The following is a 25643-nucleotide window of genomic DNA, read 5'->3' as shown; positions in this document are numbered from 1 at the left end:
TGCTGTTTTGGCAAAAAATGTGGTTGCTTTCTGCTCTTGCCCTAAAAATCTGCCTTGGGCTAAACTGAAGAGCTTTGGATTAATGACATTGGCCAAAGAGATTTCAAGACAGCCTAGTATTGACTGTGGAATATAGTTATTAATGATCACTCTTATGCAGATCTATAATATATAATGGCAAAGAAAACTCCATTCTGTACCAGGAGCTCTCTGTAGCTATTGACCGTTGTCTTGAATTCCTAAAGATGAGCTCCTAGCAATCTGAACAACTCTCCAGAATGTTGTTTAGAGTGTGAAGTAATTAACCATGTACTCTTTTTTATTGCTACATAAAAACCTAAGCAAACCTGCTTATCTCTGTGCAACCAGGCCTGAGACAGCTCTTTCTTTCACCGTGTAATAGGAAGTGAGAGGAGCAACCTCTCACCGCTGAGGGGAGGGAATCAGTTTCTCATGAACCAGCAAGTTTCCCCTTTAGAAACCCTTCATCTAGCCCCTTCCAGATGGCAAACCTTTAATTTGCCTGGCTAGCAGTGATAATAAAACCACTTAAAACTTTGGATTCAGTCTGTGGTCTTTCCCCAGTGGTCTCCAAAGTTCATAACAAATGGAAAAGAACAAGCAGGGCAAAAAGAAATACAAAATGTTCAGTTTGAGGAGAAAAAGTGATAGCTGGAAATGTTTTGTTGGAGTCAAGTGCAGTGCTCAAGGATATGAAAGTTTAAAGAAAAACCTGATGCCAGATGGAATAAAGAAAATAGTCCCCTCAGGGCAACATCCCATCCAGCTAAGTGTCCAACTTGTAGAAAGTAATTAAAGAGAAGTTTAAACTGTAATCCAGTCCCAATTAAATGCTTTGCTTTATAACAGTTGGCTTGGTCATAGTGTCTCTTCATAGCAATAAAACAGTGACTAAGATAATGTTTCTGTTTTCCACAACACAGAATTTAATCCATGGTGTTGTCAAAGCCGAAACTTGAGGCTTGAGAGATGGCTCAGAGGTTAAGAGCACTTTCCAGAGACCTATTTAATTCAATTCCCAGCAGATGGTGAATTTCAATCACCTGTAACTCTAGTCCCAGGGAATCTGGCACCCCCTTCTGGCTTCTCCAGGCACCAGGCACACATGTGGTACACAGAAGTACATTGAAGTAACACAATACAAATAAATTAAAAGTAATAATTAAAAAGTAGACAGTCTTGATCGACTTGAATAGATAAGAGCAGTTAGTCAAGTGTTAAGGATAGGGCGAGAGTAGGAAGATGTGTATCTTGGCTGATCAGTGTTCTCTGTCAGTCTTGATTTTATTGGCTTCATTTCTGGTTCCACCTTTGTGACTCTGAGTTCCTCCAGTTTTCCCATCTAACAAAAGTTAGATTCAGCTTATGTGGAGTGGAGTGTTCCAGAAAGTACAGTGTCATTCATTGGCTGGGTTGATTTCTTTCTACAATTTAGTTTTTGGTCGATAATTTTAATATAAGTTAGTGGTAATGATGTTTGAAAAGTATCTTAATGCTATTTCCGTAAGTAAAATCTAGTTTAACAAATAAAATCATGATCTTGGTTGGTAGAAAATTGTTCTAAAATTGGATTATCTATCTTTGTTGGGAATAGAACCCCTGACTAGGGCATATACATAAAAAGAGCCACACAGCTGTTTGTGTAAAGCTAAGCCATGCACACTTAAGTTACAACTCTAGGCAAAATGAAAATAAAAGTAAAGATCACAGTGTGCTACTTAGTCAGATAATGTGTGTTTCTTTAATAGATTTTAATTTTTCGGGATAATTTTACTATCCAAGTAAAACTGAACATGAATTCCAAAGACAGATTTCTCAAATCCAGAACTAGAGGAACTAGAGATTGTGTGCAGCGTCTGCACTTGATCTAGCAAAGACACTGAAGGAAGCAGAACAACAGGGAAAGCACCTGCACCTAAACAACAGAACCAACATTCGGATAACGGCTAAGATGTTTTTACTGCATTCGGATAATGGATAATATGTTTTTACTGCATTTTTCTGAAAGAAAAAAACATTTCTCTTTTCTGAAAAGAATGCTTCCTTTCCATTTTAGAAAAATATAAACACCATGGTTTGTGAGGAAAGATGTTTATTTTTAACAATAGTAAAGCAAATTATTGTGAAATTCAGCAGCACGGTGAGCACCTATGGAGCTCAACTTTCAGAATATGTTTCTGGCACAAGTGTGGTGAAGCCATGTGGAAAGTTCCAGTTATTCACCAGCACCTTCCAAACAGTTTACACATTGCTCATTAGTGTTCTCTGTAGAACTGCTTCACTGTAGAAACGTTTTCAAAGCCCTGTCATAGGCTGTACTTCCATCGACTGACATTTAAATTCAGGTTACTGTTAATTGCTTTACTAGTATACACATTCAAAACATTAGCCTTTATTGTAATGTGCCATTCCTTCACAGAGTCATGGCACGTGACTTAATAGCTCTCTATAAATAAAGTGACATCTGAGTTTCCTTCTATCATAAAAGGTTGATAAGCCAGAGGTGTTTTGTTACTGTTCATTTCTTTAACTGATTTTTATTATTCTTATGTATACAATTTCAATTTCATAATTTAGTAACGAAGGCTTTTTTAAAGAAAAAGGCAAGATTTTTTTAGTAAAATTAAATAGTAAAGGTAGCGTCTAGTTGCTAAGTGAAAATTAAACACGTTCTCTAAAGAACATCTGGCCCTCCTTTCACTTTTGTCAGAGGTATATGTACTGAGAATCGTAAGTATCAGCTCATCTGATTAGACTTATTTTCTTATAAAGAAAAACACCCTTGTGCAATGAAAAAGATCCTTGTACAAAGTTACTCTAGTGTAATTAATGTAGAAATTGAACTACTTGAACACAAATTCAATAAGTTCTCTACTTGTGTTCTTTCCAGTTTAAAATAAAATTAATTATAAACATTAAGTATAAACATTATGCCAGAAGTTGAAGGCTGTGCTGAATATGGGATAAGATTACATCTTTCTCAATGAATGGAAGTCTTAGAAATGAACCACACTGTGTTAGAGACAGCACATCCCAGCTACTGACTGTTTAAATTAAATCGTGGGACTCAGAATATTCTGAAATAATAGTAGATTATCTCAGAATAAAATGAAAGCATTTTATGAATATTTGAAAAATACTAGAGTATAATTGCTGATGGTTTAAAATGTAAGCACCCTTCATTGATGTAGTTGTGTTAAGTTTTCAAGTATAAATGTCAATGTAAAAGACATATTCCTCTACTTCCCTGTCTATAAACAGAAGCCATACTTATATTCTTATTTGAAAATACAAAACAGTGTGAGAAACCTCTCAACTGTCCCCAGAAAAATGTCCTAAGTTTTAGATCATTTTTATCAAACATAGTGATTTCACTGATGACAACAATAGTGTGTGTGCAGACTTACATTCAAGGGCTTCTATTGTGATTTCACTGATGACAACATTATCGTGTGTGTAGACTTACATTCACAGGCTTCTATTGTGCATTTGCTAGAGTAGGATTTACCTGAGATGAACTGTCCTGAGATGAGATTGTATTCAGGACAGTCTGATTTATATGCTGACGCCAACCTTATCTGAGCATCGATATTGTTTCACCATCAGTTGATACATACAGTATTTCTTTCCAGTAGGTAGCCATCAATCTAGTATTAAACAGTGTGATCATAACGTTTTGTTTAAGATAAAATTTCCTGAACCATACAGAGACACACTGGAACAGCTGCTTTACATGTAGCTATGTTTGCTCTTCAAGTTCAAACAGGAATATCTTCTTTCCTAACATTTAATTAATTTAAAAGGAGCAGCATTGTAGAAGTTAAAACATTCCCCAAATATCCATGTTGCATGTTTTAAGATCAAATAAGCATCAATTAGTTTAGAAGGTTTGCCCTTTAGTTTAGAAACCAGATAGGATCCCATCCTTGAATTTTAAATGAAGTCATTTGCAGGAAATAACTTCTCATTGGATGGTCTCAGAAATGCTGCTGAGATAATCTTCAGACTTCATTATAAAATTTGTCCACTCCTGACAAATATCCTCCATGGAGAACTCTTTACCGCCATATTCCCGAGGAAGAATGTCTGGGAAGTGCTGAAGCATGCTTGATTTGTAGTTGTTCCCGTGCAGATGAATCTGAAATAGCCACAATGTTTTACACTTCACTATGCTGGAAGACTTTCCAGTGAAAAACTAACCTCACAAATCAGGATTCCCAGGGCAAGCAGGTAATATAAATATTGCTCCTTGATTTTTCTGCTCTAGAACCCAAGAACGTTGCTTATCTTTAGATTATGCTGCTGTGAATCATATAATTTTATTGCTTCCTTAAATTTGCATTCTTGTAACTGTATATTTATAAAAACATAAGAAATGCACTCTGTAATATTAGTTCATAGTAAATAGAAGCATACAACTTGTACCCACGTTAGGTTCATGAGGAGTAATTTATATGTGTTTGGTTTCAGACCCTGGGACAAGGGGCTGAAGTGCATATTTTACATACCAAAGTAGACTTGGCCGCGAGGTTCTCCCAGCATCCCTCACTCCTACCTGGCATACACAGCCCCCAACCCTAATCTTTCCAATCCAGGGACTGGGCTGCCCTTACCCTAGAGGCTTTTTCCTGTATAATCCAGACATTTTCTTTCCCCTTTCTTCTCTCTTTCCATCTCTCTGCTTTCATGTTCTTTCTCTCCCCCTTCTCCTCTTTCTCTCTCCTCATAGCAATAAACCAGCCTCTCTATATTTTAATCTGGCTTCAATTGGCTCATGTCATGGGCAGAGAAGGATCAGAGGAGAGAAACAGTCCTCACGTGGCCAGGAAAGAGCTGGGTTCAACTCCTCATGGGTTTCGGCGCCATCTATAGCTATAGTCAAGAAAGTATGATAGATAGTGTGAGCCCTACATTTTCAAACATTTTAAATTTCAAACAGTGTCTGTAGAATGCCAGTAAAGGACGGATAAAGCAAGCCATGGAAATCTTATAGAAGTAGGTCTTGCTAGAGTAAGTAAATAAAATAATCTTTCCTATAGCTAGTGGTGTAGAAGAATACAATCCACAAGATCCCAGATAACACTAGAGAAACCAGGACTGTTAAACACTTAGGTGTTTTTTTCATTAGTGGACAACATTGACACAGAGGGAAGGCTGGAGTGGATGTGTTTTAGTACCCTGGTAATTTCTTGCTATTCTGTGGAACCAGCCTATATCAGAATCCTCCAGACTCCTGGGCCTGTTTCTCAGTCAATATAACTCATTATTATGAAAGAGGTCACACATACTTTGAAAAAGATATTTATTTTTGCTATTATGCTTATTAGAAATACTTTCTCGAGATGGATATGGTAGCGCACGCCTTTGATCCCAGCACTCGAGAGGCAGAGGCAGGCGGATTTCTTCGAGGCCAGCCTGCTCTACAAAGTGAGTTCCAGGACAGCCAGGGCTACACAGAGAAACCCTGGCTCAAAAAACCAAAAAAAAAGGAAAAAAAAATCCTTTCTCCTTAGCACCATTTCTCAGTCAACTGAACCATTTTATGGAAGAGGTCATAAGTTAGGAGTGCTTTGCAAAAGAGATGTACTTTGCAAAAAAGTTTCAGTGTAGCCATAGCTGAAACTGTTGTGACAGTTGACAAGAGGAAACTCTTTTTTTCCTCTCTTAATATGTAAAAGATAGATAAATGCATTAGGGTCCAACTCCTGAAGTTTGAACCAGCCTGGCTAACTAAAGTCTTGCTGAACCAAGTTTCCTTTTTGCCTGTCTTGGGATCACTTTTCTCCGGACGACAGAGCTTACAGGAATACTCACACAAAGGAAAATGTTTATCAATGCTTTCCGCAATCATTAAATGAGAACCTATGTGTGTTAGGAATGAGGGTTGGGAGTGGAGAGATGGCTTCTTGGACTTGAGTTAGTTCCCAGCACCCATAGTGGGCAGTTTGTAACTTGCAGCTCCATGGGATCTGATGCCCTCTTCTCATCCTCTCAGGCATCTCAGATACACATACACACACTTTAAAAAATTAAATCTTTTTAAAGGAAAAAGAAATTAGAAATGGTGAATCTATATGTAAGAACTTCAGATGCCAACCCCTTGACCCTTGACTTTTTTAAACTAAGATGCTATCAGTTAGCTAGTAAGAAACTCTATTTTTCTCAGAAAAGGAGAAATATGGAAATGTCTAGTGTTGCCCAAAAGCTGAGCAGGAAAAGTGCCTGAGTTTGTTTACTCATTCTGGTTTGTCTGCTGTGAGTTAACTTGCACTGGCCTGCCTCACTTAGTATCTCAGTTTTTAGTGTTTTTCTATTTTTTTGGTTCATATTCTCCATTTTCTTAGATCTACTTACTCTCACTTTTGCTTGTTTGTTTTTTCTCTTTTTTTGGATTTTGGAGGCAGGGTTTCTCTGTGTGGCCCTGGCTGTCCTGGAACTCACTCTGTAGACCAGACTGGCCTCGAACTCAAGAGTCTGTCTGCCTCTGCCTCCCAAGTGCTGGGATTAAAGGTGTGCACCACCACCGCCTGGCTCTCACTTTTGTTTTTAATTGTTCAGAATATAACCCAAAATAGATAAACTTCTTTTTAGAACTTTAAGAGTTAATCAGATGGTATCCAATGTTACTAAGTTACACTACATGGAAAACAAAACACCTTATAGAAAACACTAGAACACAAAATAGCCGAAGTGGCCAGCTTCACTAGAGCTGACAATTTAGGGATGAAACCTTAAAATACAGACAGAAATTGGCCTGGAGAGACATGAGTGCTTGCTGATTTTCCAGAGTTCAGATCCCAGCACCTACATCAGTTGGCTCCCAACCACATGTAGCTCTAACTCCAAGAGATGTGGCACTCTTCTGGCTTCAGAGGGTATCTGCACTCAGAAGCCCATTCTTCCAAGCAGAAATTTGTATAAAAATAGAACAAATCTTTTTCTCTAAGGACAGAAATACCTACTGGGAGTCACAGATAACAACAAGAATTCATGAAAGAAGGAGAGGAACTGGTTAGGAAGAAGGGATTCCATGGAAGTAGAGGAGAATGAAAAGGGGAGATGAGAAAATACATTAGATACATGCTTGGAATTATCAAAGAATAAAGAAAGAAATTTAATGAAAATAAAGAGAAAGAAATGCCAACTGGCTCACTTAATGTGTCAAGATTGTCTCTAGGGTCATAATAGTCTGACCAGGAGTAAAATGTTATGCTTTCTTAAGATGGAAGAATAATTTCTAAACTTCCAAGTATCTCATTATAATCACTGCAATCACTACTTATATTTTTGAGGCCGAAATGGCAAAATTCCTCCAAAACTATTTGCAGTGGGCAAATGGTGTTCAGCTGTGCCTGCCACAGTTGCTCAGAAAGCCAAGATGGGAGCATCCCTTGAACCTAGAGACCACAGACAACATGGGTGATGAAACAGCACCCTAAGGGAAAGCTGTAAATGTATGTGTTCCTCTACAGACTAATGCAGGGAAGCAGCTGCTGCTCTCGAGAGCAAGTTATTGTCAGCCTTTCAAAAGTTCTAAACAACAAAATGTGAACTAAAAAATTCTACATGAGCTGGGTGGTGGCGGCACATACCTTTAATCTCAACACTCAGGAGGGAGAGACATGCAGGTCTCTGTGAGTTTGAGGCCAGCATGGTCTACAGAGAGAGTTCCAGGACAGCCAGGACTACCCAGAGAAACCGGAGAAAAGAAAAGACAAGAAAGGCGAGGGGGAGGGAGTAGGGAGGGGAGGGGGAGAAGGAAGAGAGAAGAGAAGAGAAGAGAGGAGAGGAGGGGAGGGGAGGGGAGGGGAGGGGAGGGGAGGGGAGAGAAGAGAAGAGAAGAGAAGAGAAGAAGAGAGCTCTACATGAAATGAAGCTCAACAGGAGAGGTTAGTGAACATCAATTCCTTTGCATCACCTGTAAAACAATAAATCACATACCCCAGATGTGATGTGTTTCAGTTACATGGGCTTAATAGCTAAGACAGTCTGTGTTCTTATTTGTATAATTTACACATCTAGGTAAGTTAGAAATCAAAACAAGTTTAAAAACAAACAACACAGACATTGGTATAAACTCTGCCCTCACCTACCATCACTGGATCATTTGTCCATCACCCACGCTTCTGTGTATACTGACAAAATACATTATTGTAAAACTATAGTTGTATGTTCTGATTCTCCCTTTTTCACAGAAAAAGCATGCCATCAACACTGATCTGCACTGGCATGAATTTCTCCTCTAAAACATACCCTCCAGTCCTGTGTGGATTTGTCACAGTTTTTCCACCCCCCCCCCCACAGTGAATGCTTGGAGGTTTTAATGATTGTCAGTATATGTGCCTTTGTTGCTATACAGCTTTATCTGTTTTATAACTTCCAGAAACTGCTGACATAGTTTGTCATGGCTATTACTATACTGCCCTCTAGAGGGACCATACTTTACTCTCCAGTGATACCTGAGAGTCCGGTTTCCCAAGAGTCTCCCAGCCAGTAATGATAGATATTTCAAAAGTAAAGGTAAATTTTAATTTATAAGAGTAGTATTTGCAATATTGGTCCAATGGTTTAGTGCAAGGAACATGGGAATATAGTAAAAAATCCTTAAATGGAAAGAGGTAAGATGTAATCACGAATATATTTTACTCACCCGGTCCTTAATCTTTTCAGTCAGAAATGGTTTAATCATGGAGAAGACAGCATGGAAAATGACTGGCTCATTTATCAAATGGATCCCACGAACTTTCAGTGGAAAGGAATCCTTTCGAAAGGAAAGGATAATAAAAACCTTAATAACGCAACATAAATACAGCAGTTACATTGCTAAAGGCAAGTCTCTTGTGGAACACATTATAAAGTTCTGGTACGAGTCTGAAAGATGGCTCCATGGGCATCGTACTTGATGCACAAGCATGAAGACCTGAGTTCAGACCACAAGTAGCCATGCACAGCCATCATGTCTGTGTCTGTCCCCAGAGCAAAGGAACAAAGGAGCAGAGGCAGGCAGATCCCCACTCTACCCAGCCAAGTACGAATGGTGAGCTCTAGGTTCATTCAGTTCAAGGCCCTGTTTCAAAATATAAGATGGAGAACCATAAAAGACACCACACATTAACCTCTGTCCTCCAATGCATTTTGGTGAATACTCATGTGTGCGTATACTCAGCAGAATCTAAAGTGACTTAATTTTCAAAATGATTTATTCCATCAACACAAAAACCTGGTTTATATATCATCAGTGCACTCAGAAAAGATCTATAGAAAGCTTGTCCCCACTCCCCCTTAGATTAGGCTGAGTATTTTAAGAGCCTTTCAGAAAAACAAAATCCACTCTAGTCACACATAAAGTGTCTCCTAAGTAAACAATGACAATTGGGGACATATTGATCTAGTATATTTTTTTAAAAATATATATTTTTAGAGAAAAAAATTAAACATCCCTGAAAATTAAAAGAACATAACAACAGGCACACACTTTTTAAACATTGACATCGGTATATATCTTTATATCTTTAGTATCAAAGTCCTAAAAGGTTGAGACCTAAAAGAAAAATAGATTCATCAATAGTTTTCTTATCCAAAAGTTCAATCACTACTGTTAATGACACTGTTAGTGACACTACTGTTAATGACACTACTGTTAATGACACTGTTAATGACACTACTGGTAATCAAGACGTTTTCTTCCTCTTTCATGAAGAATTTCCCATCTTGCAATTTAGAAATGTATTATTAATTTCTTTTTACAGATTCTATGTATAATTTTATTTAAACTTAATTGCCAACACACTCTGCAATCCTCTTGTATCCTGCTCTCTCCTATTGTTGCAATATGATTTGTGGGGAGCATTGTGAGTTCTAACATTGTTGAGCTGGTCCATCAAATGATGTGGCATCATTTACGTGATCACTTCCCTTTCTCCGCACAAGCTGTATCTAATTTTCTTGTATTAGACACCATGCTGCAGGCACTGTAGAACAAGGGAGGTGACTGTAGAACAGCTTTTACCTTCAGCTGACCTAAACTTGGATCCTTCAATCATTTCTGACTCTAAACTGTTCGCCAACACCTAGGATTACCATTTGAAAGACAAATGGCAAACACTTTTGAAAGACTTAGGAAAGTAGCTAAGGCAAAGTAAGCTATTACCATTACAATGCACAAAGTTCAGACTCTATTCAGGATTACCCTTTGTCTAGGTCCCAGAGGTAAAATTACTATATTAATGGCTATTCTCCCCAACACCTGCCCCCCCACCCCCACTCCTAGGGTTTCTCTGTGTAGCCCTGGCTGTCCTGGAACTCACTTTGTAGACCAGGCTGGCCTGGAACTCAGAAATCCGCCTGCCTCTGCCTCCCGAGTGCTGGGATTAAAGGCATGCACCACCACCGCCTGGCTGATTATGACTATTTTTAAAGACTCTGAGATTTGGAAAGATGGCTCAGTCAGTCATTTGCTTGCTTTGCAAACACTTGTACTTGGGATTGATCCTCAAATTCATTAGGTGGAGGGAGTTAAGCAGGTTGGTATATGCTTATAATCCTAGCACTGGGGTGGTGAAGACAGGCTGCTAGGATTCATTGGGGCCAGCAGAGCTTAACCAGTGAAGGCCAATGACAGATTGTGTCTCAAAATAGAGCAAATGGTACTTCAGGAATGGCCCCTAAGGTTGTCCTCTGCCTTCCATACATACATTTACACATGTGTAGCTACACACACAAGAACAAAGTTACATACAAAGACTAGACTTCTGAAGAAAAGAATATCAATTTATAGCTGGCAAGACATGTGACATCTTATTGTATAATTTTATTTATGAATATTTTTGAGTCAGTTTTAGTGTTACTGTTGTTATCTTATGTAGCGACTGGCTTCCTGATCTTCCTGCTTGCTCAAGACAAAGCCTGAGATTACACATGTGTTCTACCATGCCTGGCTTGACAAAAATAAAACAAAATCACTTTGTTATTGAAATGTATAATTTCTGGTTATTTTATGTTGAATATACTTAGTTTTTAAAGTTTTCTACATTTTTAATGTAATTATATTTACTGTTAATACTTTTCAAATATGTATCTATCATTTCTAATGTTTCTAGAGGTGAATAAAACCAGACACTATTATATAGTTATCACTTAACAGTTGAGATGTATACTCACTGTAAGTACAGCAGCAATCTTCTTGGCTACAGATGGGGTAATTTGGAAAGCATGAGAAACCTGCCAGCCTTCCAGGTCAAATATAGCTTTAACTCCATTGCGTTGAGTTTCCACCTCCTGTACAATGAGCTCTGATGTGATCAGACTTACACGAAATACATCATAAGCTGTAAAAACTTTTGGGTCCCAGTATGCTACAACAAATAAATAAAAAGACATCACATCTTAGGATGAAGACTCCTCCACATCCTTGGATGAAGAATCAGAGATATTCTTTACGGGAACGGATTATTTTAAAGCCTAAAGGATGCTTAGAAATAAAATCATGAACAAAGGATCATAAATCAAGTAATACATTGAACTGAGGCCCAGATATTTGCCTGCTTCTCCCTCCTTCCTTAAATTTCTGGAAATTAATAGATTTTAGGAGTATGGGATAGGGATGTATGCAGACCAAATGTGATTGATAAATGAAGTCATATCATCACTTCAAGACTGTGCATAGAAATGGAAATGTTTAGTGCCGCTGACTGTGCTTCAGGTTCAGAAATAGAAAAGTATGAGCCTGGGTTGCAATCAGTAGCAAGTATCATAGTAGCTTGTAGTTTGGATCTGAAGTATACCCTCAAGGTCATGTGCTGCAGGCGGGGTTCCTCATGCTTCAGTGTTCAGCGATAGTGCTTTCTGGAGGGAACTAGCTCAAGAGAGCTCTAAGCTCATCAGTGGATTAAGCAATCTATGGATTCACAGTGCACATAACTTAGTGCACTGTTGTATGTTGAAAGTAGGGTCTGGTTGGAGGAAGTGGGTCACTAGAGATGTGTACTTGAAGAGGACATTTTGTCTCTTGTTCTTACTTGTTGCCTCCTGAACACCATAATCTTTTAAGATTTCCTCCATCCTGCTCTCCCTATTATGCTCTGTTGCATCAACACAATCCTACAGTAATGAAGTCAACCAGTGATGGGCTTGGACCTGTGGAACTAATCTTTCCTCCTTTTGTATTGATTTCCACAGGAACCCTGTCACAATGATAGACAGACAACTAACACAGCAACCAAAGAGGTTTCCAAGGGAAAGGCCTGTGGAGCAGATAGACAAGCTGGTCACATGCCAGATCTCCAGGACCAGCGGAACAGAGCAATCATGTCCTTGCAGGCTTGAGCAGGAATCTGGTCTCAGGAATGCAGCTGATCATGTCCAGGGAAAACAGAGTTCCTATGGTAAGAGGAGTATTGATACTCTTCTCCACACAGCCTGACCCTCCCACCATTCCTAAGACAGGCTGTGGCAGGCAGAAATGATAATAGTAATGGACAGGCAAGAAGTAGTCTTTAAAAGTAATCCAGATTTATTAAAAATTGTCATATATATACACACACACAGAAGACAGGAACAAAACTCCATAGGCAAAGCAGGAAAAATCAAGTAAACAGTTAAGACAGAAAACTGAATTAAAAGAAGCAATAATTTCAACAAATGTAAGAAGAGGAGACTGGAAGCTATTTTTAAGAACAGATAGCTATAGCAGGAGAGGAAACTAGCAAAGGGGATAGCATTTGAAATGTAAATAAAGAAAATATCTCATAAAAAATTAATTGTAATAGATACCTTAAAAAAAAAAGAAGAAGAAAAGATAGCAACAGAAAGATGATTCAGTGGGTAAAAGTTCTTGCCACCAAGCCTGACCATATGAGTTCAATAGAAAGAACCAGCAAAGAAGAAGCGCTCGGAAGGTAGAAGCCAGAGAATGAGGAGTTCAAGGTCATCTTCAGCTATTCGGTGAGTTCAAAGCCAGCCTGTCCTCTATGAACTCCTGTCAAAAGATGGAGAAAGGGAAGAAGGGAGGGAAGGAGCAAGGGAAGAAGGGAGGGAAGGAGGAAGGAAAGGAGGGACGGAAGGAGGAAGGGAGGGGAAAAGAATAAAAGGACAAAAATGATTAATAACTAAGAAGTCATAAAAGCTCAGAAAACAATGATCCCTACTTAGGCCTTCAAGTAAGTGGGAGGTGTTATTTTTTGAGTAGTCTTTAGCGGTATAAAGAGCATTAATACACATTCCACAATAGTGACCAGGTGACTACCAACTGGATGCAGGTAAAACAGAGAACCAGTTGTATTGATCTGAATCTCTAAAGAATAAATCATGGTAAAGACACAATCCTGGTAGTTACTCATGTTTATATGGCACCTGTGATAGGGACAGTCTAGAATAGATCTGCTTTTCTCTGTTACATGAGAGATATAATGATACATAGAGAAGCTGATGGGCTGGAGACTCGGCTCACCAGTTTAGACGGTTCTGCTCTTGCGGAGGAACTAAATTTTATTCCCAGCACCCATATTGGTCACAAGCTGCTCACAACCTTTGGTAGCTCAGCTCTAGGCGAACCCATACCTTCTCTGGCTTCTGTGGCTGTCTTCACTCATACCCCTTTGCTAATGCACTTTTTTTTCAAGTTTTTAAAAAGATACATATGAAATGGAGGCTGAAGCCAGTGTCCTGTCCGATTCCAGAACTTAAAGGTGGATGAAAGCAGGTAATTTCTGTGGTAGAAAAAGCTCTAGAGAAATATTCTTTATGAAGTGTTCTTCACACAGATTGGTTGAAGGAAAAAAGAAAAATACCTGGGCCGGGCGTGGTGGTGCACGCCTTTGATCTCAGCACTCAGGAGGCAGAGGCAGGCGGATTTCTGAGTTCGAAGCCAGCCTGGTCTACAAAGTGAGTTCCAGGAAAACCAGGGCTATATAGACTAACCCTGTCTCAAAAAACCAAAAAAAAAAAAAAAAAATTAAAAAGAAAAAAACCTGGAATTCCTGGCAACAAAGACACAGCACAGTGGAGGTCGTAAGATAAAAGTGCTGGCTCATGACTGAAGCCAAGTAGACCTTGGCTTGTTTATCAGATTTGCTGCAAAGAGAATTGCTCACCACAGTTGCCTAAGGTCCTTTCACTAGAGCTGGAGTGAAGTCAGACCAGGACACAGATGAGAATCTTGAGAGTATGGTGGGAAAGCCACAGAAACACAGAAGTATGGATGAGAACAGATGAGGAGGGACCAGAAGTGGCCAAGTGGAGGCTGGAGTGGGACTAAGGAGGAGTTTTTGTTTTCAGAGGCTGAAACTTAACAGTTCTAAATGTTGGTATTATTTAGCCTTGAAGAAAAAGATAAATATCTAAAAAGGGAAAAGATGGCTATGGAGTTTATAGTAAGTCATGGTGGGATTTCCCTTTGCTTTACAGCAACTCAGATTCTTGGTAAGAATATTGGAATTATGAATCGAGTCCAAAAATGTGACACTACTCCAGCTGAATACTACAATGATGAAATCTGAGCTCAACAAAGGAAATTTCCAGATCACAAAATAGTATTCGAGTAATTACTAAGCCAACCCACTTGTATTGATCTGTTTGGCTCTCTATTCACTTTCTGTGAGTATAAATTAGTTCAGTTTCTGAAATTTTCAACAGTTCTGTGTAGGCTAGTGGCTACTGTAGAACAGGATCTTTATAGAAGGTTCAATTGCACAGTATTGTCTGACTAAGCAAGCCCAATAAAGAAAGACATGAGAAATTAGAATTTTCATTTGTTCCCTAACATCTACCTAGAATTTCTTATTCATTGTTTGCCAGATAATGTTCTTGTTATAATATGTGTGTGTGTGATATGTACTATATAAAACAAGATATAATTCTCACAGCAACTGTGTTTTATACATATATGTGTATATATATATATATATATCAATCAGATTTCAATTAAATCAACATGCTCCATAGCTTCAATTCATAACTCAAGTATGACTGATAGTGAATCTTCATTGTTAAATATAGATGTTGGTCTCAAAGACCTCATATTACATCCTCTGTCACAGAGTTGATAAAGGTCCACATATCATAGCAAGGGCTCTGTGTTTTCTCACTGCTTTTACTGTACTGACGTGGTACAGAGTGGAGATGGCTGCAGTAGGCTTCTATGAAAACAGTCTATCACAGATGCGGCTACATCATTAAAAGTTTGCTCTGTCTTTTTATTTTATTCATAAAATTCTAAGTTTCCTTTTTTCATTCTAAAATAACATAGCACACAGGAGAGTTGCAACCTACCTTTCTGTTTTGACCTTCCTTAAATTCTACCTATCTTAGATGTTAAATATCTTTGAGTTAAACAACCCATCTTTTCCCACTCCACCCCCCCCCCCGTGTGTGTGTGTGTGTGTGTGTGTGTGTAACATGTACACTTGACTATACATGGAAGTCAGTGGTCAATGATGGTGTTTTTATCATCTATCCCTTATTTTTTGAGCCTGGAGCTCTCTGACTTAGCTAGCCTGGTAGACCAGTAAGCCCTGGGGAATCTACCATTCCCCATCATTAGGATTACAGACAAGTGCTGGAGCATGCACTAGCTTTTTACATGAGTTTTGGGGATCTGAGCTCAGGTCTTCATGCTTACTTAGCAGATTTTTACCAACTGAGCTCCTAAATAACAAATGTTTAAATAACTATATTCCCAGAGGCCCATACTTTACAGTGCACCTGTTAGTTTCCTGCTATGGTACTTGTGATTAAAAAAACACATTGGCTTTCTTACTACAAAAGTATTGTTCTATTGGCTTTCTCACTATAAGAATGTCATTCTCATTTATTTTGTCTTCATTTCCACACTAAATACAATAATTACCCAGCCAGGTACTCCAAAGCCAAGACACTTAGAAAAGCTGAGGAGGTGAGCAGATAAAAATAAAATAAAACATTTTGTATGTTTCAGCTTTATGCTCTTGGAACTTAAGCACGGTTGTCATGTAAAATATAATCACCACTTAAAAGTGAATTTCAGATAAAGTGGGTGTAAGATTTAGTATAAGTATGTCCCAAGAATAATAAAAAGTTTATTTGTGGTTTATCTGAAATTTGAATTCAACTGGTAACCCTAAGTTTTTATAATACATTGGTTTCTTTGCTAATTTAAGGATATATTCTGGCCAGCCCATCCCTAAGGAGCTTCCTTTGACATAGGTGGAGCAGCAGAAGGAGAGAAAGGCCACACTGAGTGCTCTGTGGGTGACAGCTTCATGGTTAGTTCTTGATATATACTCTAGGGGCAAGAAGTACAGACTCCAATCATATGTACTCACCTGATACTTTCAAAACCAAAAAACAGCATCTCCTTAACTAAACACAAAGATGAAGTAAAGTCAGAGCTCTTATACAGAGGTAAACAGTGAACATTAATAAACAAACATTTTAAATCTTTAAAGAAGAAATTAGCTGTGCGCGGTGGCACATGCCTATGACTGCACTAATCAGTTGCTGAGGCAGGGTGAGCCTTTGAGCCCAGAAGTTCAAAGCTACTTGAGCTGGAAATTAAAAGTCCTTATGAGCAGTATTGTGAGAACTGCATCAAGAGAGACAGACAGAGACAGACAGATGATGGTAAATATAATTGGAAGAAACAATGTTCCTGAAATAATGATTAACTATGTCAATCAATTGGACTGAGACAGTGCTGGGAATATGAGGTTTTATTTTTTGGTTGGGTTGGTTTTGTTGTTGTTTGTTTTTTCCAGTGCAACACATTCACTGACTATTTGAGAATTTCACATCATGCATCTTGTTCACACTCCCCTCCCAATCCTCTTTGGTCACCTCCTACCCCTGTGACACACACACCTTCCAAAGAGGAGGAGGAAGAGGAGAAAGACGGAGGAGGAGAAAAGAGAAAAGAGAAGGAGGAGGGGAGGGTGGAAGAGGACGAGAAGGAAGAGAAGAAAGAAGGAAGAAGGAAGAAAAAGGAGGAGGAGGAAGAGGAGGAAGAGAAGGAAGAGGAGGAGGAAGCAACAGCCACCACCGTATTAATGTCTGTGGCCCATGTTACAACAGAAGGCCATGAAATGTCTGTGGTCTGTGCTGTCATCTGAAAGCCTTAACCACACAGAACTAAACATGAGATTATGGATCACCAGTCAGTCATGGTTCTCAGTATCTCTTCCAAGTTCACATGCTAGAATTTTACCTACAAGTTTATGGTCTTACTCTGTGTACACCCAGGCCCAACACACATACACACAGAAATGCATGACATGGCGCACATGTAGAAATCAGAGGATAATTTCTGGGATTTGGGATTTCCCTTTTATTATGGGTTCCAAAGTTTGAACTCAGACCATCCGACTTTTTAGCAAGTACTTTTATATGTTGAGTCATCTTAATAGTGTAGTTCACAGTACTAGGAAGTAAGTAGATTTGGGAAGGCCATTAGGTTATATGGGTAGAATCCTCATGAATGGGATTAGTGCCATTTTAAGATGCCCCAAGGGATGTTTTACGGCTTATACTATGAGAGGTCAGGGTGAGACGATCTCTGTGAACCAAAACACAGCCCTCATCAGAACAAAATCACCAGTGCTTCAGTGTTGGACTTTACAGCCTTCAAAACTAAGAAGTGAGTTTCAATTTTTCTATGCAACCAGTCTAAGGGACTGTGCTATAGCAGAATGATCAGATTAGACACTGACCAGAAGAAACACTAAAATACCTAGTAATGAATGCAGATGTGAAGATGGAGTGAACAGGAGGAGACTTGCTGCATACCACTCACCAATTCTGTAAATGAGAACTCTACTGCCAGTAGAATCCCGGGACCTGAGCACGCCATGGTAGCCAGCTTTCAGAAGTCCAAGGATACTTCTAGGGCGTAGATCTGCACTTAATTCTGGGCATTCTGCTCGCCATTTATAATAGTTTTTCATTAACTGAAAAATAAAATTAAATATCTCCATAAATGGTGTACATACTAAGCATTTTGTAACAAGGTTAAAAAGATGATGTTGTGTGGGAACCTTGTCATCTATAGGTGTCAAAATCTGGAAGAGCTTTTTAGTTGTAAAAGCCTAAGTTCCTTTCAGTCAGGAGTTGAGATTCTTATCTGACTTGAGATAAGAGTTGGTCCTGATTTCAAGACTCAGTCATTTTTCATTACAATTTGTTAAAGTCTCCTAAAATAGTTACCAAGTCCAGACCTTCTGAGGTGGAATTAGCTTAGGATGTGAGCTGGCCTTAAACCCTACTTGGACAAATAGAGTGGTTGTGGGAATGACACTATACTAGACTTAAAAAGCCTGGTGCCTTCTGAGTTTGCTTTCTGAAATCCAGACATATGTAAGATTACTGGAAGGTAACAGTCCATTTGGAGAGAAGCCCAGGAGATTAAGAGGTCATCCTAAATAGTCTAACTTCAGTCAAGTTCCCGCTGGATACCATGAGGACTTTCCCCTCATGCTTTCTTTCACTGAACCTCAGCTAAGCTAGAGAGCTCAGACCAATGTGGAGTTGTGCTGTAGATCAGAAAGCCTAAGAAATCTTTATCTTTCTTCTTCTTCTTCTTCTTCTTCTTCTTCTTCTTCTTCTTCTTCTTCTTCTTCTTCTTCTTCTTCTTCTTCTTCTTCCTCTTCCTCCTCCTCCTCCTCCTCCTCCTCCTCTTCTTCTTCTTCTTCTTCTTCTTCTCTTGTTTTTTGTTTGTTTGTTTGTTTGTTTGTTTTCAAGGCAGGGTTTCTATATATATATCCCTGGTTGTCCTGGAACTCACTTTGTGGACCAGGCTGGCCTCGAACTCAGAAATCCACCTCCCTCTGCCTCCCAAGTGCTGGGATTAAAGGTGTGTGCCACCACCGCCTAGCTAAGAGATATTTCTTACTTAGCAATAGGAATACTAACCCCTAGTACTTTATAAGCAAGTCAATCAAATGAATTAAAAGCAAAGAAATCATATAAACAAATAACAGATCTTGGCAAAATATGGTTCAGAGGAAACCCATTGTCCCCAGCTCCATAGAAGTTCCACCATAATAGGCCAGTCAACAAAAGTTACTGTCATTTCATTTTCTGTGTGACTTTCTTGTCTCATTTTTTCCTAAATCAAGATTGTACTTGATTTATGCTTAAAGAGTGCTGTTGACACACTGAACCACAGTTAGGTGAAAAATAAAGCTACACAGAGCATTTTGTGGAAACACTAAGAAGATAGTGTGTGTGAAGTTTGTCTTCATTGGGTTAGAGTCTTAATATCATGAAGGTTCATCAAAGCAACGTCAAACTTGAAATCCATTATTATAAACATAGTAGCTGTAGCCACAAAGCTGTAATAGTCTACAAATAGCTCATGAAGAGAATGAATTATGAGCTGTGGAGGAAGTCCCTGCTTAGAACTGGTTAGAAGAGCCAGTTGGACTATGAGAGAGATGTAACCATGGAGTCCTCTAGGACATAGCCTCCGCAGTCCTCCCTTCTCTTCCCTCTTCCTCTCCCCCTCTGCCTATTCTCATGTTGTCATCTTTCCTTTGGTCAGTCTTTCTCATCTCTGCATCTAATAAGTCTCCTTAGCTTAAAAGGGAGACACTTACATGTGCAGCAAAGTAAAAAGAAAGAAAGTCAGTCAATTTGCCAGCAAAAATAATTGATGACCTAAATAGACATTTCCAAAGGCAGCACGAACAAGAGGCTCATTGTAGTTCTGATACACTCATTCTGTCCCATACGGTGAATTTCCCTTCTTCCTCCTGTCCTAGATGTCATTGGAATCAGTGTCAATGACATTTTATAGTGCTTACTTACTTTTTTGACAGTTTCTTCAGATAAAAGCAAACCTTTAAATCCTGATTCAGTGTAAATGTTGAAAGCAGATTCTTGGTGACTATATATCACATTGGTTTTATTGTCCTAGGAATGGTAAGGTGTATTACAATATAGAAGATCATTGCTCTCAAGGAGGTAACACAGTTAATATGTCTCTGCAGACTGTGGGCTTTTGGGAGATAGAAACATGTTGAGTGAAAGATCAATGCATGAACCCATGGGCTGTGCCCACACTTGAAAAAAACAATCACTTCTGTAAATATAAACAGTTTTTGTCATGTATCTTGGCACTTGCATCTCCCAAAGGTTCAAAATCCAAATCTTTGCTCATTTATTCTATGCAGATAAACAAATTTACAGACCCAATTGACATAAATGTTAATGGTAAAATAAATTGCTCCTAAGCAATTCACAAGCCAAACTCAAGTTCAGAGCAATAACAAAACTAGCTACAAATGAATATTTGTTACTGACGGCTGCTTATTTCAGTCAAAAATTGGAAATTTCTACTTAGAATGTTATATTTAGGCTTGGTTCCTTCTAACACTTTCCGATGTGTTTTCAGACCTCCACCACCACCACAACAAAACATATTTGTGCCACTTTTATACAGTACAATAACACCATCTCAGTTCTGCCATACAATGACTCTGAGAGGTAACTACTGTTATCCCATTGATAGATTACAAAGCCATGAGAAATTGTGCGTATTCACTAAGCTGTATAAAGATTGAAATTTATATATGCTATGATAAATTTCAGGAAAAGAAGCTACAGTTTGACAGTAATTGTCAGGAAGGGGCCATAGAATTTTAAAAGCCTTGAAGTACTAGTGGAAATCATAAAGATAAAATACTAAAACTCTGTATATGTGCTGATTTATTTTGTTGCTAGTAGTAAAATAAATGACACAAATTATAAAGAATTGAAGTCTATCTAGCCCAAGGTATAGTAGAGCACTTATGCTATTGGCATGCCTTCTTGCTGATAGAGTCTTCAGAAAACACCAGTCATTATATGGCAAGTGTTTGTGTGTGTGTGTGTGTGTGTGTGTGTGTGTGCGTGCGTGTGTGCATGTGTGTGTGTGTGTGTGTGTGTGTGTGTCCTCTTCTCTTATAAAAACTATCAGTATTCCGTCATGAATACTCCACACCTACTAATTCTTCCCAGAAAGCTCCCTCCACACAGTAGTTGAATTACATTTCTGTCCTTTTCTGGTAATGGTAGGGGGTTCAAAACAGTATTTTAATGTGTAGAGCTGGCTGTCTGGAGCTCACTCTGTATACCAGGCTAGCCTTGAACTCTCAGAGATCTGCCTACCTCTGCCTACCCAGTGCTGGGATTAAATGTGTGTGCTACCACCTGGCTTTTCATTTCTTCCCTGTTAGTACTTCACTGTATGAACTGAACTTCGATATAAGTCTTGAGGGAACAAACCGAATGTAACCATCACAGCTTAATACATAAATGTAAGGAACTAGACAGTTTGCTTGTTGAGCAGATGGGGGCTATTTTTCATGCTCACTGTTCTCTTCCAGAAGCATAGACTCTCCTGAGCTTCAACCAACTTCAAAGCCCTATACTACAGCTTAACAGCTATGTGAGAACTGATGACTCTATATCTCAGTTCCTTGAAAAAAATAACAGAGAGTCTATACAAACAGTTCAACAAAGTGCCTGTCACTACATAAGCATAATAGGTATTAAGACTAGAAAATATTAATTTATCGTATGCTCAAAAGCCAGAACAATGAGAATTCCTTTGTAACTGGGGGACTTGTCAAGAGTTTCTTCCTACAAAACTTCCGCGCTCATATACCATGGCTTTGCACCAAGTACCACTGCAGAGGAAAATAAAAAGAAAGTTGCACAGTTTCGCCCTTTCCCCCTTTCTTTCCTGTTGGCAGACAAGTCAGAGAGGTCACAAACAGAAACTTGGGTTCTGTCCAATGGACACGGTCCTGCTAGGCAATCCATCAAGGGGTCTATGCAATGAGAACCATTCAGCAAAAGAAAACAGGAAACACACATATTCTCACAGAGGCCACGGTTTCTACAGCTCCATCTGCTTAGTCGTAACTGTTTTAAAAGGCATCCAAGACCAAGGGAGGGAGGGAGAATTTTACAGTACCCCAACACAAAGGATTGGGGTGTGATTTAGTAGAACAGTGAGTATTTATCTTGCAAAACTTGGGTTCAATTCCACAAAAGAAAAATGCTGGCCCCATGAAAGGCAAAACACCTCAAGAGTTGCAGCATTTGTCTAAGATCATGACGCTCTACAGAAAGAAAAATAAGAAACAATGAATGGATGAAGAAATCCCATTTCACCAGCCTCATGGCTGTGTCACATATGACAAGAGTTAGTCTTGACAAAGACACAGAACCTGCTGGCCTCCTTGTGATACAGTGCTGAAACCAAAACACAAATCAAACCCAAGAGCAAAAAACAGTCAATAAGTTTAGTATATTAATAACAATAATAATAATTAATAAACACTGATTCTTTCAGAAAGGAAATGGTTTAAATACAAGGTAGACTAAAATGTAGGACAAAGACCTAATTTCTTTGATGTAGATAGGTATTTTTGAAGAAAAAACAAGTGGCAAACACAAAAAAAAGATAAATGGAAAATTAGTTTTAGATATTTAAAATATGGTTAACCACATTTATAAGAAAATTAATGTATATAATAATGAAAATGCAAAACTATTCCTCGTCTAGCAGGCATACATCTTATTTGGTAAGACAGTGTACATAACAATAGAGAGAAAAAGACGTCACTATGCAGTGTGCATTTCATCAGAGTAGCAAACACTGAAAACTCCCTGCAAAGGTGGTGTGCTCCTCAACAGTAAACATATCTGCGTCGTGCTTCAGCGACTGATGGATTTGTTCAATAAGGATATGTTCCAATTTATGTGTACAGACAAAGACCAACTTAGATGCAGTCAGGGAGAGAAGAAAATACTCACCTGTTGATGGCATTTGTATACTGCTAGGCAGTGTGCGGATATTAAAAAGAAAAGAAAAGAAAAAGAAAGAAAAAGAAGGAGAAACTCCAAATGAAATGAAGAGGTGAACAGTGAACATGGCAGCGCTGGGGTCCCCCATCACTGAATGTAGGGATGAACGATCAGCATAGGGCCTAACAGCACCCGCCCAGTAACAATCTCTACAGCCACAAACAAAAAACTGACTAGATATCCCCAAAAGAGTAGTAGGTGTGAGCACATGTTCACATGACCTGATTCTATAACAGCATGCAGTTGAGAAAAGCCAAAGGAAAAAATAAACTCACAAGCGCCTGTTTGCGTGAGCATTGTTACACAGGCTTGAAGTAACAGGTAATGCCATACTTCTGGGTCCTCAAGGTCTAACTAGAGTTTGTGTTGGGAAATTCTTTTCTTTTAGGAAATTCCTTTGAAGTTTTTCCTGTTTTGTATTGTTTGTGGTGTTTTTTGCCATACTTGGTGCTTATCCAATAAAATTAGTTTCATAAACCCAGGGCATGTTGGAAATCCGCAGCCTGCTGATCACTGACTACTTTCTCCGTGCCAAGCACAGGGTTTGGCACATCTTGTTCTAGCATTCCAGGTTAATGTGCAATTCTCGAAACTACTGTCATGTCCTCACAGTTACTGAACAGATAAGGGTGCTGACCCCAAGAGGGACAAAGTCAAGGTCGCATCTCCCTGACCCCAAGGCCCCATCTCTCTTGGCCCCAAGGCCAGTGTGTTGTGAATACCTGAAACATAAAAGAAATCATCTGTACTGCCCTGGGTTTCAAACATGCCAAACTGTGCATTTAGCTCTATTAACATAGTCTTTTTCAAGATGCCTTTAGATGTCCATTTCGTCGTCCTCTGTCCACACCTAGTTATCTATTCAGTTAACACAGCTGAGCACCCCGGGGGTCAGGGATCTCCACTTTGTTTAATTCCCAAGGACCCTAGTAGTCCACGGGATGTCCTCCGCGGCGGCGGGGACCAAAACATCGGCGGGGGCGAAATCGGGGTTCTGGGCGCGCCTGCAGTCACACTGCCACGCTCGGCGCGCGTGGATTCCGCCGTCGCCGAGCTCTGCCCGCCCCCGGTGCACACTTACGCGCCAGGCCAGATCCAGATCGAAATCCCGGGCGCGCAGGAAGCGCAGCAGGAAAGCGTCTGTGAGAGGCTGCGGGGTCTGCGGGACGCCTGCCTCCTGCACCCGGCGCCTGAGCTCCGCCAGGCCGGGCTGGAGCAGCGGCGAGTGGTCGGGCAGCTCGTTGAGCTGTTTCCCAACCAATGGCCCCGGCCGCATCTCTGCCATGCCCGCCGTGCTGTCCCGGCGACAGGGGGGAAAAGTGCGGGCCCAGAGCCACCCTCCGCCCCCCGCCGTGGCCGCCGCCCCACGCACACTCACCCGGGCCGCCCCGATCTCCCGTGCCCCGCCGGTGCAAGGGTCACGGCGCCCTCTTAAAGAAGCCCACGTGGTGCCCTCCGGTGCTCACCAGGGTAACCGCAGCCAGTCCCAGGGAAGGAAAGTCACTAGTGTTGAACCTAAAGAACGGGAAGTCGAAAAGTTACTTGGGATGTTTATAATCAGGCTGCCAGAGACTTTTCTCACCCTTTCCTCGTTGCCCTTCCCCCTCTGTCCGTTTTGGAATCAGGGAACACTGTAAACGGCTCTTTAATTAGCTTGGGTAGCAGACACTCAGGAACCCTCCTCCTGACCCCTTCCTTAAGGCTGAGCTCAGGCCATCTCTGGCATTCTAACTAGTTTCCAAAATGTAACTCAAGGAAGCCACCTTTGGCAGTCTCCTCCTCCTCCTTGCTTCTCTCCAGGAAAATGCTTTCCAGATCTTGGCATCTGGCTCTACTAGAGAAAGGAGAGCGGGTGGGGGAGGTCACATTTTAAACACTAACGATGTATGTGTTTAGATGCCACCAGTCTCTCAATCAAAACCCTTACTTAAGGAACCTGAAGGATGTCTGCTGAAGAATACACAGAGATGACCGCGAAATCTGAATGAACACACGGAAGTATTTTTTCCTTCATTTCCATTAAAATTATCCTACACTTGAACTGCCACCTGAACAGAAGAAAGTCCACAAAACTAACTCCTCTTAATATGCAGTGCATGTTCACAAAACACTGATTTTGCGAGTGAAAGAGGCCTTAAAGGAACTCAGAGCAAGAATGTCTGATGGAGTGGCTCTTGGGTAGAGACCATGTTCCGATTATTGAGGATATCCTCAAAACAGAACTCTTGCCTTGGAGACGTTTTTCATTTTTGTGTGGGCTGGAAGTAAAAGGAGCAGAGGTAAATCTCCTCCATGGTGTAGGAGAACATTAAGCAAACACCAGGGAACAAGGCCAAGCGGCTGTGTTGTGGTGTGAACCCCTGAATCACAAAGAGAGCTGGCTGGGGTGCTTGGTTACCGGGCTGAGAGCTTTGAATTCTATACTGAGGAAGGAGAGGGAACAGTATTAAATAACCAGGATCCAATCTGAAAACTGTTAAGTCTCAAACCCTGGGACAAGTAGCTAGGTGCCTTTTAATACATCAAAGTGGAGCTGTCCCCTAGGTTGTCCCAGCATCTCTCAGTCCCTACTTGTTAGAGGGCATGGCAGGTATGCTCCACCCCACCGTCTCCCTGCCAGCCCTCCAGCCCAGGGTGTGGGCCGTCCTTCCAGAGAAGCTCATCCCTATATAATCCAGCCGGTTTGTTACCTTCCCTCTTTAGTTTTTAGCCTTTTCCTCTCTAGACTGCTGCTCCTGCCCCACCCCCACCCTCTTTATTTATTAGCCTTTTCCTCTCTAGGCTGCTGCACCTGCCCCACC

At 40.1% G+C, this 25643-nt stretch overlaps 1 protein-coding gene across 4 annotated transcripts; it reads right to left on the bottom strand.

Annotated features, from left to right (window-relative positions):
* Positions 1-1744: 1744 nt before the first annotated feature.
* Ttpa (tocopherol (alpha) transfer protein) lies at positions 1745-24673 on the bottom strand. Of its 4 annotated transcripts, XM_017320306.2 has the most exons (6): positions 24606-24673; positions 24221-24357; positions 17783-17936; positions 11182-11375; positions 8672-8782; positions 1962-4159 (listed from the first exon to the last, which is right to left on the bottom strand). In XM_017320306.2, the coding sequence occupies exons 3-6, from the start codon at positions 17931-17933 to the stop codon at positions 3986-3988; spliced, it is 630 nt and encodes a 209-aa protein (XP_017175795.1). In that variant the 5' UTR covers positions 17934-17936; positions 24221-24357; positions 24606-24673; the 3' UTR covers positions 1962-3985. The 4 variants fall into 4 exon arrangements, with proteins under 4 accessions (NP_001304652.1, NP_056582.1, XP_017175795.1 ...); NM_001317723.1 differs by lacking the exon at positions 24606-24673 and having other exon boundaries at positions 1745-4159; positions 24221-24324; NM_015767.4 differs by lacking the exon at positions 24606-24673 and having other exon boundaries at positions 1745-4159; positions 23924-24238.
* Between the last annotated feature and the right edge of the window lie 970 nt (positions 24674-25643).

This window comes from Mus musculus, chromosome 4 (assembly GCF_000001635.26).
Source record: "Mus musculus strain C57BL/6J chromosome 4, GRCm38.p6 C57BL/6J".
Classification (NCBI taxonomy): Eukaryota; Metazoa; Chordata; class Mammalia; order Rodentia; family Muridae; genus Mus; species Mus musculus.
The sequence above is the reverse complement of the archived record's forward strand: the minus strand, read 5'-3'. Positions and strand labels throughout refer to the sequence as shown.